General features: G+C 41.8%; 1 protein-coding gene across 3 annotated transcripts in view; it reads right to left on the reverse strand.

Moving 5' to 3' along the window:
* Window positions 1-13,847: 13,847 nt before the first annotated feature.
* Window positions 13,848-16,860, reverse strand: part of MARCHF5 (membrane associated ring-CH-type finger 5) — a 29,850-nt gene continuing 26,837 nt past the window's right edge. For all 3 annotated transcript variants that reach the window (XM_083844782.1, XM_083844781.1, XM_083844780.1), the window contains exon 6: window positions 13,848-16,209. In XM_083844782.1, the coding sequence (XP_083700908.1) occupies window positions 16,093-16,209 (117 nt within the window). In that variant the 3' untranslated portion in view covers window positions 13,848-16,092. The remainder of the gene's footprint in view (window positions 16,210-16,860) is intronic.

A 16,860-nucleotide genomic window follows, 5' to 3' on the forward strand; every position in this document is an offset into this window, starting at 1 on the left:
ATTAGTTTCATTAAAATTTAAAATACTAAATAAAAATACTGTTTGTCAAAATGTGTTGTTACATGCAGCTACTACAGCTTTTCATGAAAATATTTCACTTTATTTCTGATTCGGCACTCAAGGTGGGTTTACGGCTGGGATTTTGTTTTTAGACTACCTCAGTGGAATACAGTGAGGTGCAGTGGATGAAGTGGCAGCTTCCAGTTTGAGGCTTCAGCTTCTCTGTGTGGGGTCAGGGGCATATTTTATGTAGAACCCTCAAGAGTAAGAAAATTTGAATCACTGAATAGACAACATAATTTGTAGAAAAGAAAATAACTATGTTGATAACAGCTTCTCCTATTTAGTCTTTTCTTGGAGCCTTTAAGCCAGCATTTGGTGCACACCTTGTCACTTTAGTTAATCCAGGCACTGCGTTTTGTGAGGTTCACTAGAAGCAGATCCGCTGTCGCAGATACATTTTATATGCACAAGGTGCAGTTTTTAAAGCAGAACATTGTGCCCGAGTACGGGTGCACAGGTTGAAAAAAGCCCCGGCGGCTCGGGAATGCTGCAGAGGCTGAGGGAAGGGCTGAGCCAGGGGAGCTCCGGCGGGAAGGGCGGCGCGGGCCGGGCTGGTGCCAGGCAGGGCCGGCCCCGCGCTCCCTCCTCACCGCCGCCCTCCCGCGGAGGGGCCCAGGCCGGCGGCGCCGCTTCAGGCCCCACCTCAGGCCCCGCTGCGACGGCCGCGGCCGCGGTGAGGCGCTGCCGAGAGCGACAACCCGCGGGGAGCTCCGTGAGTCGGGGAGCGGGGCGCGGCGGGCAGCGGAGGGGGCTCGCTGAGGGAAGGCTGACGGGGAAATGGCGGGCGGCGGGCCGGGGGCTGGCGCCCGCCCTGTGCCCGCGGGGCGAGATGGCGGCGGAAGATGCCGTGGTCTCGCTTTCCTCGCACCGTCGCTGCCCTCCTTTCTGAGGGAAACGGTGAGGTACCCGGCGCTGTCACAGGGGAGCCCGTGAAAACAGCCGTCATTTTGCCCTGGGAGCGAGACTCCCAAGAGAGTGGGGTGCGGGGGGTCTGTGGGAGAGGGTGCGCGGTCACGTAAGGCACGGATCCATGCCCAAAGAGAGTTGTTAGGCCGCCATGTTCTGGTGGGTTTGATGTAACGGGGTTCTTAGCGATACACTGCTCATGGATGGATGTCAGGGTGTAATTGCGAAGTGTTCAAGCACCAAAAAAAACAAACAAACAAACTGAAAGAAAGCGGAGTGCAGCTTCCCTGCCGTGCGCCTTTACTGATTGGGACCTGCGTTATCTCGTGAGTGGGAGCCATGTGGTCCGTCACATGCCATGCGTGTGCCCGTGCGATAAGCCCCTATCAGTGGCATTCGCAGGTACTGAGGAGCTGCAGCATGCACTGTGCTCCAGCCTCACGGTGACAGGCCTCCCTGTCCCCTTCCCAACCATCTCTTCTGTTTCTGGCTCCCCATCCTTCTGTCCGTCTGCCCTGGCCATTCTCAGTCCTCACCTCCTCACCCATTTGTCACCAGCCTCCTTCACCTGTCTGTGATCCCCTGCTCCCCGCTCCAGCCCATCTGTGGCTCGTGGGCGCTGTGGCACAGATTAATGCCCACAATCGCACTCCTACCCAGTTTTCTCAGCCACTGCTCACTCCCCAGCCAGGCTCCTTGTCCTTCATCCACTACATGTGCTGCTGAATCTACATTTTATCTTGTGCCTTTGAATAAGACAGGCAAAGCCGGGGAATCTTCTTGCTTTCAGGTCCAGCTACACAAGACTGCAAATAGAGTATAAGGTGCCAAGAAAAGAACCATTTCTTCTCTTAATGTGCCCTTTACAGAAAAATAAAAAAATAAAAACCAACCAAACAAAAACAAAACAAAAAAACCTTGGGACATTCCAGCTCAGTTTCAGCAATCTGAAGCAGAGTCAAACTTCAAATTTTCAAGGAATTTGGGTACAATTTCATACAACTCACAAAAGCCACCACCTCAGCCACCAATCTGAAGTCCTCCCTACCACCTAATTTTCAATTTGCTGCTTCAAACTTTGAGACTGTCAGAGACCTGCTGCAATTCCTCATTAAGCAACTAAACCATCACAGAAAAAATCTTCCATAGTTATTCACCACAGGCCACACAGTCAGCATGCCAGCATGGTGTTTAAAGTTTGACAAGCATCTTAGCAATTAGAAACATGGTCTTATTAAAGGAAATGTCAGGCAAGCTGGTGGTGGTGGCACCTCCTTGTGTTGGGTGGAAGTGGAGGAGGAGGAGGAACATTTCCTCGCAGAGTTCTGTAACGTAAGGCTGACTTAACCCTGAACAGAAAGGATCCTGCACAGTCACCTCCCAAAAGTCTATGCTACTCAGTGCCTCTTGTATCTAGCCTTCCTAGTCTGGGGGAACTGTGTGTGTGTGCCTCCAATGCCTAGCTATGCCCCTGTTCCCTCTGGGGCTACGTGCAGGCAGATGAATGCTGGGGAAGGAGAGGGGCAGTATGAGCCAGCCTTCACCGCAGAGCACAAGAGGAAAAACTGCCTTGGCAGTAATATGTAACTCTCATTAGCTGCATACTTTGCACCATGAATGAAGAATAGAATTACACAGCAGTATGCGAATGTCTGCCCTTTTGTCTTTGTCTGCCATGCAATGGGAGCTTCCTTTTCCCAAGTCACACTCACCGCCGGGCGTGTGTCCCTGGGCTGCACCTGGCTCCGGTGGCCCTCTAATACATCTGCCTGGAGGAGATGCCTGGTTTGCACAGGGCAAAGATAACCTGCTTATACAGTTGTTGGTAATTCTGTCACAGAGAGCAAAAGCTCACATGACCGGTTTAACTTAAAGGCAATGTGGTAGAAGGAGATAGAAAATGGAGAAGGGATTCGGAATCAGCTGATTTGTATTGAAGGGCTTTATTCTGCTTGCTCTCTGTTTCTAAAAATACATTTTTTTTCTGGTTTGGAGAAATAAGATATAAATGGTACACTGGCAAGAAGTGCATAAAATCTGACAGATGAATAAACTGTACTCTTCAAGCTGTAAGCCTGAAAAGAACACTGCAGAGATAATGCATGTTCTTGGCTTGAGAGAAGTCCTGTGCATTAGAAACGTACCCCTCTGAAGACTGATCTGAACTTTTGAGTTTTCAATTGAGTAACTGCCGTGAGATCTGAAATATTTTGAATTATTTAAATTTCCATTCACCGCATTTGAATAACATTGCAGTTGGTGATTTAAAATGTTGTTGAATTAATTATGACATTTTGTTAAGTTCCCTTTTGTCTTCCCTTTGTCAGTTTTTTTATTTCAAAGGCATCAGCTAATGCAGAAAGCGTATCACCCCAATACAGAGGGGAGATGAGTCAGAGCTTGACTGGCCCTAGACCTACTTCTGCCTATTAACCACCGTGATGCTCCTTGCATATCAAAGAGCAAGACTAGGAAAGCTGAGCTTCCTTTCTAAGTTCTGTTCTTCTGACCCTCTCTGTCAGATTCACATACACACAGCTGTAATAAATGATCTAAATCAAGCAAGAGAGGCAAAGCTGAATTATTGTAGACAAATGGGGGCGAGCCTGAAGGTGAGCTTTATGAGCTGGCTGCCTTGAAGGGGGCAGGAACATGTCTCCACGCTCCTTCGCAGCCACCTGCCTCACGCTGTCGGGCTACCAGCAGGAGCTGGGCCGGGGAACTGGAACCCCCCAGCCAGGGTGGGCAGCGCCAGCCGCTCCATGGCTTGCTCAAAGCCACGGGCTTGGCCTAAGGAGACTCAACAGCAAGTCCGATCTTAGTGTTACACACGGTACGATGGATGAACCTGTTGTTCAGCATCTTTCCTCATTCACTTAATTTCAGCCTTGTAAATCTGAAGTCTCCTTATAGGTTGACAATAGCAGTTAGTTAAATAAGAGCGATGTTCGAGTAACGGCATTACCCCTGCATTTACACCCCACGGCTGATTTAGAAATGTCTGAGTGAAATCTGTACCCGGACAGCTGCTTCTGAAGCCAGACTACAGGGCTACTGGAGTTGGGGTGCAGACAGACTGCGCTCCTCCTGCCAGACACACACAGGCCACAAGCAAATGGTGCCACCAGCCCCTGCCCCTTCCAGCAGGACCCACTGCCTGAGCTCAGGCGCAGCATTTTCTGGTCAAAGCTGTTTCAAATATTGGTGCCTCGGACCACAGGCAATATAAAAGCCTATGAGCTGTCTCATCTCCAAAAAGCAAGCCAAACATGCTGCCCATATTAAAAGAAGGAAGGTCTGCAGCCATGACTTTGAGAATATATGATGGGAAAGGAAATTTTCACCCTTTCAGATGATAGGCCTGTCAAAGCCCTTTAGATTGCTGCATGTTGGTCTGTAACGTTTCAAATTTCAGCTGAAGGCAACTTCCTCCCTTGCCTGCATCCTATAGCTTATTTTTGTGTCATCCCTCCAACTTTACTTTTCTCTGGCATACCCTATAGCAAGCTATATGTAGGAATAGAGTACCTGTCAGCTTGGAAAAGGTACACAGTTCCTTCTGTATACAACGTGGGTTAGAAGGTTGCTGGCCCAAAATTGATAGTGGTACACCTATACATGAAACGAGAAAAGATAGGTGTGTGCCTTCCAGTTTCTTTCCATCCCCTATTCTTGTAGTGAAGTCAAATTTCAGGATTTTGTATTCACTTTCTGTTTCAGGCATGACGTATGCTAACATCACCAATACACTAAGCAGATGTTCGTTTTTTACTTGGACTTTCAATGTGAAATGTTGTAATTGATGATTAACTTTAGATTATGAGAAAATTATTGTTCCAGTGTAAATCCCTCAGAGGCATTGGTTTTCATTTAAAAGGGCAAGAGCATTTGTTTGTTACTGCATTCTTGTCTGCATTTTACTGCATTGAACTGAATTTATTTCTAAATGGATCGGACAAATGGTTCTTGCATATTTTCATATATCCTTTTATATGCTTTTCATTAACTTGAAACATCTTTTAATGAGAGAGAGCAAATCATAGGCTAAACAGTAATTATCTCCTACAAATCTCCTGGCCTTGACAGAATCAGGCATGTTTACAGTTTTTTCAGCAGTGTTTGGTGGCAACCACTTCATGGTAAAACAGAATGCCAGTTTTATGAGGTACTGTCCAAAGATAAGCAGTTATTTAGACAGGACTCCCAAGAGCACGATATGAAAGTTTTAAACACAAAGAGAAGCGAGTTTATATTTTGGGCTTAGAAAAAAGGCTAAGGCTGCAACTGAGCACGACAGCAAACCTCTTCTGAAAAAAATCAGTGCGTGCTCACCACCTTGATGCTAGCAGGCAGCTCCAGAAAAATCTCAGCTCAGCAGCAGGTGCCCACCCGAGGGGAAAAAGCAACCTTCCCCTAGGAGTGTGTCCCCAGAGTAAGCACCGCCTGCTGGGTTCTGAGAGAGGAGCTCTCCTTGGAACACCGCATTTGCATTGTATCTGCTAACGTCAAGGCTTAGCACAGGACAAAAACATCCTGAATTTAGCAGAAGTACCAATTCAGATAAGTACAGGCTCAGCTGTTGCTAAATTGGCAGTTAGAACTCGATAGGCTCTGCTCCCCCGCCATCGTCATTGTTGGCGCTGGAAGTTTTGTCTCAGTTGAGCGAGTATTCTGTTTTGTAAGCTCTCATTTGTCTTCTGTTTGACAGCTTACAGTGAATTTGTTTAGCTGTACTGATGAACTGCTATCAATGGAAAGAGCTCCAACCACCAGAGGCATACCACGAACATGAGCCAAAATCTACAATTCATACAGGGTTGGAGAATGGGGAGATTAACTATAAAAGGACTGAACCGGAATAGGAGATCAGATCATCTCAAATACTATATGTGTTCAGGATTGCAAATCCATGCCCAACTATCTCTGACCTTTAAAAGTACATTTTCGGCACAACCGTAACTACTGGCAGGAGCAGCAGAAGCAGGAAGAACACCAAGTGCTGGCAGGTACTGGCGCTTCACCTGCTGCAGGGCCTAGATCTGCTTTCAGATAATAGCGAATTTTACAATTCCAACATCTGCTCTAGGCTTATATTGCAACCACATCTGTGATAGGGAGGAATGATCTTGTTCTAGACATGATACAAAATCTGTTTCCTGCCAGGCAGTTGGTATGCTTTCAGAACTCTGCCCCAGTGCTCTCGCCTTTGTGTTTTGTCACTTAGCAGACTGAGGCTGACCTGGGCTCTGTGCAATGGCTGCACTGTGGTCTGGCTGCGTCTTGGTGTCAGAGCCTTGTGATGCACAACTGAAGCTAGAGGGTGTTTTAATAAAAATATCATACTTGCTGGGGGAAAAACAAAGTGCATGCAGTTCACTCAGTAGCACAGACGAGTCTCACCCCCAGCCTCGTTTGGAGCAAGGAGCAGCCAACTCGGCCATCTGTGTGTAGGCTCTGCTTTCACCGTACAGCGGTGGCAGAGGGCAGCCTGTGCCCTGTGTCTTTGACTGCAGCATGACTTGGGCCTTTCCTGTGCCCGGGGAGCCCTGGGCTTGGCTTCGCTCCCAGAGGAAGAGAGAGGTGCTGCTCTGCCAGCCTGGCTCCAGTCCCAAGTGACTACTTTGAGGTCAGCCCGAAGCTCTGCAGTTCCCACTGTCCCAGGAACAGGTCCCTGATGCAGGTGTGCAATAAGCTGGCACCAGCTTATTGACTTATGAGACTGATGTGTCAGATCGCTTTTTTGTAGCTCTCATTAAATAACAGTAAGAGAAAGAGGGTCTCAGCCCAGCTCCGAGTTTTGTCCCAGCAGATATTACACCTATTGTGCCGCTTGAGCTGGTGGCAGGCTGCCCCCTGCATCTTCTCATCCAGCAAAGACCTAAGTGAGCTGTGTGACTGCACCTTGGATCAGCTTAAATCAGTTTGCAAGAACACCCAACTGTGACAAATCTGTCAGATATGGTCAGGAAACCCCACTCCTCTGCTGGGATTGGCAGTTTATAGTGTCAAGTGTTTGCTTTGTTTCTAAAGATGGGAAAGGGAATTTGTAGGACTTTTGAGACTTAAAAATCAGGTTGTGCAGATGAAAGTGACCCTGCGGGCATTGCCAGTACCACCCCTCACACTTCACCACTGCACAAGTGGTTCTTCATGTCCTATTGCATTTCACTGCTCGCTGCTGTCCCCCGCCAGGTGTGACCGCTACGCGAGAGGACCAGCACTGGAAGGGCCACATGGCTGGCCCTGCAGGCTGCCACCCTGCTGGCTCCTTTTTGGCCTGGCATCAGCACTGAGAAAGAAAACAGATTTTTGTGTGTGCGTGTACAAGTAGGGGTGGTCATTAACTGTTACATTTCCCTTTCTAGGGCCAATATAATTTAAAAGATTTAATGAACTGTATGCACTGCTGAAGACAGAGCACCCAGTTCAGCTGTTAAGAGTACCAGAATTTAACTTCTTTGTATGCTCTCCCCATACTTCTCCTTCCTTATGTCTTGGACAGAAAAATACTGTCATTTTGATGGTGATACTGTTCCTCAAATCAATTAGTAAAGAGACTTGACGTTCAAAAAGGGTTGTTACAGAGGAGATATTTTGAGGCCATCTAATTACATCCCAACAGTACAATAAGGAAAGGATCTGCTTTGGGAATACAGGAAATGTTAGGATGCAAAAATACACCACTCGCTTTTGGAGTCTGCTACCATGTGCTATATAATTGCGGTGCACATTTGATTTATCCTAATTACATTTCAGTGGCTTTATTTGCTTTCTGACTAGAGCAGAACTGCCACACAGCGAGTCCAGCACGCCTTTTGTGCCCTTCGTGTGGTGCACACTCCCAAGCCTTGCTCTTCCAAAACCAGAATGTAACCAAAACAAAACTCTAAGCCCCCCTTCAAGCTGCATGTCACGGCTGATGATTATACTCAGTTTTGCTTCATTGTGTTCATGTGTATGCAAACAGATTTTAAAATTGGCTCACTGACTGCCATTCATAAGAATATATTTTAGGTGCAAGAAAAGGATTGCATGCCTTCTCAGGCGATGATTATGCAGCTGCCAAAAGGGATGAATTTAAGTCTCATGCTCTGCTTTTTAAAACATTCTGATAATATGTTCCTAAGGAATATCCAGATGCAACTAATTATCCTGTAATGAGGCTCCTAAAGCTGACTGTCTAACGGGCTTTTGAAGGTGTCCAGCTTGTTATACAGAAATGATTTGTTTTGACTTTCTTTAAACTCTTCATATGTGGATGCCATACATGGTTGTATTCATCAATGAAGAGACGGGAAGGAAAACACTGAGGTTTATGTAATTTAATTGTTGTGGTAACAAGAACAAATAGGGTAAGCATGGCAGATGCATTTTGCTTGTCAACTGCAAGCTTGCAAATCATTACTTCCTCCCCTAACACCTGAGAGCCACCATTTTGGAAATAAGAAGCTAGTAAAGTTATTTCATACATGTAACCTCATGGACTTTGGGAGGTGTCAGCAGTATCACTTCCCATTCTAACAACTTTACAGCAGTACTGTCTGTAACCGCACTTCTCTGCGCAAGGATTTTCCCCTATCTTTGTACTGAAATAAGACTGAGGCACAGCGCGCTGAGTGCTACAAGTCGTGCAGTGTTAATCTTTGCAAAAGATGTACTCAAGATTCTCATGGGGTCAAGAAACACCCCACGATACTCAGATTTTTAAGGAGACAAGATGATCCCTGACATCTGGGCCAAATTGCAGCCTGTGTTGGGGCAGGTTTTGTTTTTAATATCCACAGATTCTACGAGTAAAGCTATTTTTTGTTTTATCTTATCTGTAGATTAGGACAAAATACATCTGTGGGCTGCTAACAACTCAACCCATAAGCGTTATGTAAAGGGTTTCCAACACATAGCACATGCTTTAGCTCAGCAAGGCCGAAGTGCTTGGAGTAGGAGTTGCTGAGCGGAATGCCACAGAGTGTCTGTGATCACCTACTCTGACTCTATCCAAAATAACTTAAGACCTGAAAGCACAAGAAATACACATTTTTTTCCCTGTCATTGGGCATACAACTAGCTACATTTAAATGTCATAAATACATTAATAAAGTCATCATGAGTTGTACCACCTATTAACCAGAGGCCGATTTTGAGCCTCTTTAGAAAAGGAAAACTCAGTTCTTATAGAATCTAGAGCTGAACAAAGAAATGCAAGCACACACACTTTTGGAATTAATGCTCTAAGGATTAAATTCACAAGCAGTTTGCATTTTCATTCATTTTTGAAATGAGATGGGCAAGGAAGCCCTGTTATCAGCGTGTCTACTGTAGGAAACTGGTCTTGGTAATGGGGGAAGGCCAATTGCATGTATGGTGTTTGATTTATGATGTATTTAATTTATAAGTGGAAAACACTTTAATAGTATCTTGAAATTTAACAACATCCTAGGGGTAGAGAACCCTGCAGTTAAAAGATGCTAATGTTTTTTTCAAAAGAAACCACTAAAAGAATGAAAAACCATAGCTTCATGTTTAAAAGGCACCAAACAATTTAAGAAAAATCTGAAAGCTTTGTTTAATGAAGTTCAGAACCTTACAGGTTAGCAACGATTTTTTATGCCCCTCTCCATCATCAAAAGAATTGCTGTTATGTTGGTTATGAGGAATTCTACTAGTCACTCATAGCTCAGTACAGAAGGACTCGGATTTGAGTCTCTGCTTCAGTATGTCAAAAAGGCATTTTTTCTTACCACTAGGAATGACCCTCAAGGTTTCATTCCATCATTCCCCTCTCTCCAGAAGGCTTTCATCGTGAAACTTGTATTCCATAAAGCTTCTGCAACATTACTCATCCAGAGGGAGTTGTTATAATGCTATATATATTTAACCAACATCTGTCTTAAATTAGGAAAAAAATCCCTGAAGTTGAAATGAAAATATAGTGGAGAAGCAGGACTGTCCTCCTGCACTGCAGTCTTGATGCTTGAAATAGAATAACACACACAACTTGTGCATAAGTAACACTGCAGGCTACCACTGGCAACACACTGAGAACTATCCATAGGAACCATGCACGGGAGGGAAGGTGGTAAAGATTTTCTTCTACCAAATGCATCTGAACCAGCTACAATTTCAGTGGAGGAAAAAAAAAATAATTCTGGTAAAAATCAGAACGCTACTATCCTAGCACTTTTATCTTCTGTGCAATAAAAGTGTCTGGAAAACCGATAGCAAAAGTCTCTTCCAGAGGTACACTAAACAGGAATATTAGCTTCTTGTAATGAATATGGCAAAGAAACAGCAACTACTCACAAAATAGTCATCGTAGAATGGTTTGGGTTGGAAAGGACCTCAGAGATTATCTAATTCCAACCCCCCTGCCATGGGCATAGACACCTCCCACCAGTCCTTCCACATACAGTAACTAGATCAGTGTGTTCTTTCATCAGCTCCTGTTAGCTGCAGCAAAGTGTTACCCAATTGCAGCAAGAGTGGAAGAAATAACACCAAAAACATCTCTAGTTGTGCATGCTGCATCACTGACGGTGCTCTGAAACTGGAAATAACTTCATAATAATTTTGATTTTTATTTTTAAAATAAACATAGTACTTCCTACAGAGGCCCGCTGCTTAGGCAATCACTTTTTCATGGCTTAGTCATCCAACATTAAACGAGGTGCCTGCAAGATATGTTTTGACAGGTGCTGCTGAGCTGTTTAGTTGAGGCAGTTTCAAGTCATGTCTACTATTTGCTTTTAGTGGTTCCAGAATGGAATTTTTTCTACTGAAGTACTTAGTATGGCACAACCAGAAATAACTCCTTTGTGCTTATAATACTCAGAGGTGCAAACACAGTTAAATATCCAGAGCATACGAATAACTAACTGGTGAGAACAAAGAGGCCACATGCCTTCAAACTTGGAGGTACGGGGAGGCTGTGATCTAATGGTATGGTTTACCCCTGTTTACAGAATATTCCTTAGCACATAAGACTTTTTTCACTTGCAGTAATATTTTTCTTTGCACACATCTTTTGACTGTTGCCTTTCTGGAAAGCTAGCTATATTACTTGAGCTCTTGAATAAGCCCTAAAAATAAAGCCCACCTTAAACTTCTATGAATTAATAAAGCAGAAGGAACTTGAATAGTTGAAATCCAGGGCAACCTTTGGCACAGGTATTTCTAGTTTTACAGCCCATTCAATTAGAGCAACCTGCTAAACAGCAGTGAAGAAAAGTCTTGGTCTCAACATCTAGAAGAACTGAACCTACTTGATAAGGAATGCTAGTTTCTGATTTTCCAGATTATGCCAAGATTTTGCCAAGGTTTTCTGAAATAGGTTTGAGTGAGAATCTTTCCCGAAATCACACTAAGTGAGAGAGACTAGGAGGAGAAAACATGCCTTTTGCAATCAACAAGGCTACAATATGGCAGTTCAGATACTGAGAGACTCTGCAATGATGAGGATGATGTACTGCCAGATGCAGTGGTGTAGTCTCTGTGCATACAAGAAAAGTATGTATTTATGTCATGAAGTTAAATTTCAAAGAATTTCAAAGAGCATGTACTGTTTTTTGAAGCATTTGAATTATTCACCATCACCACCCTCGAAAGAGGTAGAAACAAGTAAGCTGCCAATAAGTCACATTAATTGAAGAGTCAAGAGGTGTCAGTTCAGGGAAAGAGACATAGAAGCAAGCAAGGTGTTAACAGCTGAATTTCTCCAATGTTAAAAGAAATTAAGCCATTTAGATTAAAGTAGATAATTAACACTGCATTGCCTTAATGTTTTTAGGTCACCTTAAACACTGCCTGCATTAAGTTCTGTTCTGTTGACAATACTGTAAAGAGAGTTGATCCTGTCCTAAGGCAGTGGGATGGATTATGTTGTTGCTTCAGTCCCAGCCACAACCATTTTCTAATATACTGCTGTTTACATATCCTTAACTACAGACAAGAAAGCTTTCAGTAAGAATTATTATTTCATAAGCTGAAATTAAAAATTTGTGAAGACTCAGTACAAAGGCTAGTTTCCTTAAACAGCTCTTCTCTTAAGCTTTCTAATGAGTTTAGTTAACTGTCACAACTGCCACCCCAAAAAAATAGCCCCACACAGACCTATGTTCTGAGAGAAAAACAGGAAGAAAATGAAGATTACAGATAACACTCGTGCCAAAACAGAACCACCTCCAATTCAATTGCCATTTCTCAAACTACACAAGAGAAAATGAATATTCAACAATTTTGGGGGCTTAAATAGTAAGTTCCGTGTCACACTGTATAGAACAGAAGAGTGACTTTGCAAGGATACAGAGGAAAGAAGTTGTTGATGAGGACAATTAAGACTTTCAGAATTTCCTAGCTTTGACCTATGATGAGATTGCATACATTCTTCAATTATTCCTCCCCAACATGCTTTTAAAGGAAGTTTTGACCACAGCTGCCTACTAGAAAGGAATTCCAAAGCCAGCCATGTTAGCGAAACCGGCATTTACACTTAAGAACAGGAAGCAGTAATTGTCAGCACTGGATTTCTGATGAGAACAGATAACACAGCCTTACCTAGTGAAGCGCTAAATAAATTTAATAAATTTAATTCTAGTTCTTCAAAAAAGAAAACCAGAATAGCAAACCACATGGATGTAGAACATCAGATATAGGGTTCCAAGAGCAAGATTACTGGTCTAACAGTAAATGGATTCATGACCTTTGTGTTGTACTGCTCCCAGTTATCTCCATCAGTTAAAAAAAAAATAAATCAAGAAAACAACCATGCAAACAAAGGACTACTTATCTGCGGTTAAAAACTCTAAAAGGAAGCTAAACTACTCCAGGTATCTGGACCCTCAAACACCTACTCCACAAGCAGTTGTCCAAGTTCCACAGCATGAATTTAAAAAAAATAAAAATAAAAGGGGGAACCTCACAGCTGCCACTGTAAACATTATGCCACAGGAATTCTAGTCAGTGAATTGTATTCTCAGATGTTGGTAACTCTGTAGTCAACAACACCCCTGCACATCTTTTCATACAAGTACAGAACTGTTCTACATACTTCCCTGGAGAGAGGTCTTAAATAGCAAGATTGTTGGGTCCCTCTCTGATAGTCAAGGGAGACCACTAGTTTTTGCAAAAACACTCCAGAAGTTGAGGAAATTAATATTTCAAACCAGGCAACACAAGGAAACAGTTGCAAATAAAGCTTTTGCAAGTAAAGAATGAAGGAAAAAAACATCATTCAAACCAAATGCTGAAAAGTACAGTAGGGCCCCATCTGAATCTAAGAGTTTAAGATGGGAGGTAAAGGAGAAGAGGAGAAACGTTATGGGAAATGATATAATTCCCCATAATTATGGTTCAGTTCTTGCATAAATGTTGATGTAATAAAAGAGAAACGAAGTTCAAGATAAGAATGTACACTGAGAAATGCTAGATAACATTTAATACTCCTCCTCTGAAGGTAAGGGGACATAAATTAACCATTAGTGAAAAAAATACTTCCTGCAGCCAATATGATCTTTCTCAATGAAAAGGGATCAGTGTATTCCCCAAATAAACTCGGCACATCAGCCAACCCAGAGATATCCAGTAACTCCCAATCCCAGTTTTGTACTACCAGAGGCCCTTCATGTTGCAACGATTAGTTTGCTTCAGATGTTTGAGAAATGCATTCCCCTATGTCGTTAATTAATCACTAGAAGGGGGAAAGATATATAGTAAATTTCAGTATGAGCTTAATGACTAAGTAATTTTTCCTTTACCCCCAAGATATTTCTTTGGGCTATCAACTTAAATTTACTATATAAGTCTTTAGGAATGCATTAACACACAACATTTTCCATTCAGTAGTTTTGCTGTAGGCTTTTGTTCAACTGACAAAATACACTGGGGAGTGTAAAAAATATTTATTCAACCTAATTCAACATAACTATAATTTGCAATACCAAAAACAAGATTTACAACATAGTAACCAAAGTAATGACCATCTGCTACTCAGTTTAAATCATTTTATAATCCATACAGTATTTTTTTGTAGTTATATTTTTTACAATAGTTTCAATTTTCAGTGAAGACAATGACCTTTCCCATAGAACAAGTTTCAACGCCACTAATTTGCATCATTCAATTCTTCATGAAACTTTAAAAAACAGTAATAAATTGTCTGGAAATATATACAGTGAAGACCACTGAAAAGCTGTTGTTTTCTCGAAATGAGGAATTCTGTAAGAAATATGTATTACATTGTTTCAAGACTATCTTACAGAAAGCAGCAACTTGCAGAGGTTGCTACTCCATTTAAAGTTCATATAAAAGTTAGCCCACTAAGACAAATATAATCAGCAGCCTTACAAGATGATAGTAATTATTCAGTTACAGCAAGAATCTTGAAGTATTTGATATGGATTGAATATATAATTTTCAATACCTGTAGTTTTTTTGAATACTAGGTGGCCATTATATACATTTTTATACAGTTCTAAAATATTACATCTCAGTATTTAAGACAAATCATACTATAGAAAAGGTACCATATTTTGAATTTCTTTAAGATACATTATTGCAGTCAAATATGAAGTTCACTCTGCATTTACTTTGTTTCTGGTGAAAAGAAATATTTACTTATGAATACTCCCACTAAGTTTTTTTTAATCGTTTTCTTTTTTTTAAACCTGCCTCCATGCATTTCATGTAGTATTATGAACAAGAAAGTAAACTGAGAAAAACAAATAATTTGTTGTAAAGAAAACTTCAGGTACTAAATCTAGGTTAGGTTTGGGATGAATATTAAATGGCCATACTACGTTTGTCAAAATTTAACTTTGCAAAACAGTTAATTTCTGTTGAAGTTTATAAATACATCAAATAACTGAAGTGCTAATGTCTCCCTCAGCAGGCTACTTCAAACATACTGTAACAGTAGAGCTTACTGTATAAATAAATTAACTTAGTTTATTACATGTTTAAGATTTATCCTTTGTTCTCTACAGAATGGGTTCAAGTTGTCTTAAACTGTCTAACCTGCTGGTATGTACTATACTCAAGTTAGGGACCCAAAGTGTAGTGTCACCCTCCACCAGCCTGTGTTCCTAGCTATCCTTCCACTACAGCTGGCTTGGGCAGAGAAGAGCCTAGTCCATATACAGGAACTGATGTGCGCACCACCCAGAACTGGAAGTTTAAACTGACAGCTTCCTTCTAAATGTGGCTTTAGTGTCCAATGTTTCCTCACATTTCTGCGATTCTTTTCACTTGTACAAATACTTACATAATCAAAAGGAACATGAGAACTAAACAACTGCTCTAATACTTAACTAGAAAATAAGCAGCTGAAATTCACTTCCTGTGTAATTATTTTACTGTGAAGGGGAAAAAACAGAAAAAAACCAAAAGCTATCCAGTACCAGTTACAAAACAGTAAAAAAAAAAAAAAAAGGCCATGAGAAAGTGACACTAGGCACTGCAGAAGATACAACAGGACAGTAAAAATGATCAGCAATAACAGTCACCTGGAAGCCATGCTAATTTTGGCAGCTAGTACTTAGGTGACTGAAGCTGACATAAAAGTCCTGCAAGGTTACCTGTCTTCTGCTGTCTCTGGCCAGCCATTTGAGTATTGCGCACTCCCTGTTTCACACAGCAAAAAAACAAGGAAATCTTTATTGACCGACGTCCCACAATTACTTCTCCTTAGTAATGACTCACATTTCTTTTTCTAAACAAAAAAAAGTCCCTTCATTGTGTGAAGTGCTGAAATGGACAATAGCCTGGGTAGGAAAACAGTAGAAAAGGCATCCGGATGAGGCCTACATTAACTACACAATTTAAAATGTTTTTATTCTGTAGCTGATGCTATTTTTCCCCCCCATTCAGCATATTGGCTGTTTCAGAACAACCTGTTTCAGAAGCCTGTTGCCCAAGAGAAATACCCAAAAATAATGAAAGCAAGTCACATTCTTAGGTTCAGTGGTTTCTGAAAAGATTTACCCTGCCACATGACAGTGCTTTATTATACTTAAAGAAAAAAAATAGGAGCAGCAACTTATCACAATTCTCCACTACTGTGCAATAATGATGGAACCAATACAACATGGAAACCTGTTCGGTGAGACTGTACGACATCAGAAGATCACAGCTTTATGCACCTTCTTGCTCAGGATAATTTAAGATTTTGCGGTGAGCTTGGCGCAAATACTGCTGCTGTTTGAAGTAAACCTTAAAAGCTCCTTTTATAGCAACAAAAGCAATTCCACCCTGAAATAAAAAGAGATACTGAACGTTGTAGGTTTTCAAAATCATATCATTGCAGGTTTTCAAAATCATATCATTGCAAATGCTCTTTGCAAAAAATTCTTGTTAAAGAAAGCTTGTTTTCCAACCAAATAGCATTTTCTTTTGAAGTTCAGCTAATTAGGACAATTTCAAATGATTATAACAGACAAAGTTTTCAGTCACAATGCAGTACTACAGAGGTTCAGGTTATATATAAGGGATTACAAACCAGACCTATAGATCCTTTTGAAAGCTCTTATTTCTTTGAGAGTTTGACAAGTATTCTAAAAGTCAAAATTATCCTATTTAAAGAACAAAGTAAAACAGATAGTTATCTGCTTTTCTCCCTTCTCTGAATATATTATAGATGGCACAAAGAACAATACCTTTCCATAATCGAGACTGTGAAAGACACCACTTGCCAAAGGCAAGCATGGGGTGAAATAAATGTTTTTTGCAAATTAGATTTATTTTTCAAGTTTTAACCTGTGTTCATCTCAATTCTTTAAAGTGAGAAGAGACATTAAGAAGCCTTTAGCCTGCATGACTGGTTGTAGTATTACTGTGTCTACCATATGGAAGACAGGTGCAAAAACACGTTAGAATTGGGGAAAAAAAGAGGTGACTGAAGTG

The sequence above is a fragment of the Anser anser genome (genome assembly GCF_964211835.1).
Source record: "Anser anser genome assembly, chromosome: 7".
In the NCBI taxonomy this organism is placed as follows: Eukaryota; Metazoa; Chordata; class Aves; order Anseriformes; family Anatidae; genus Anser; species Anser anser.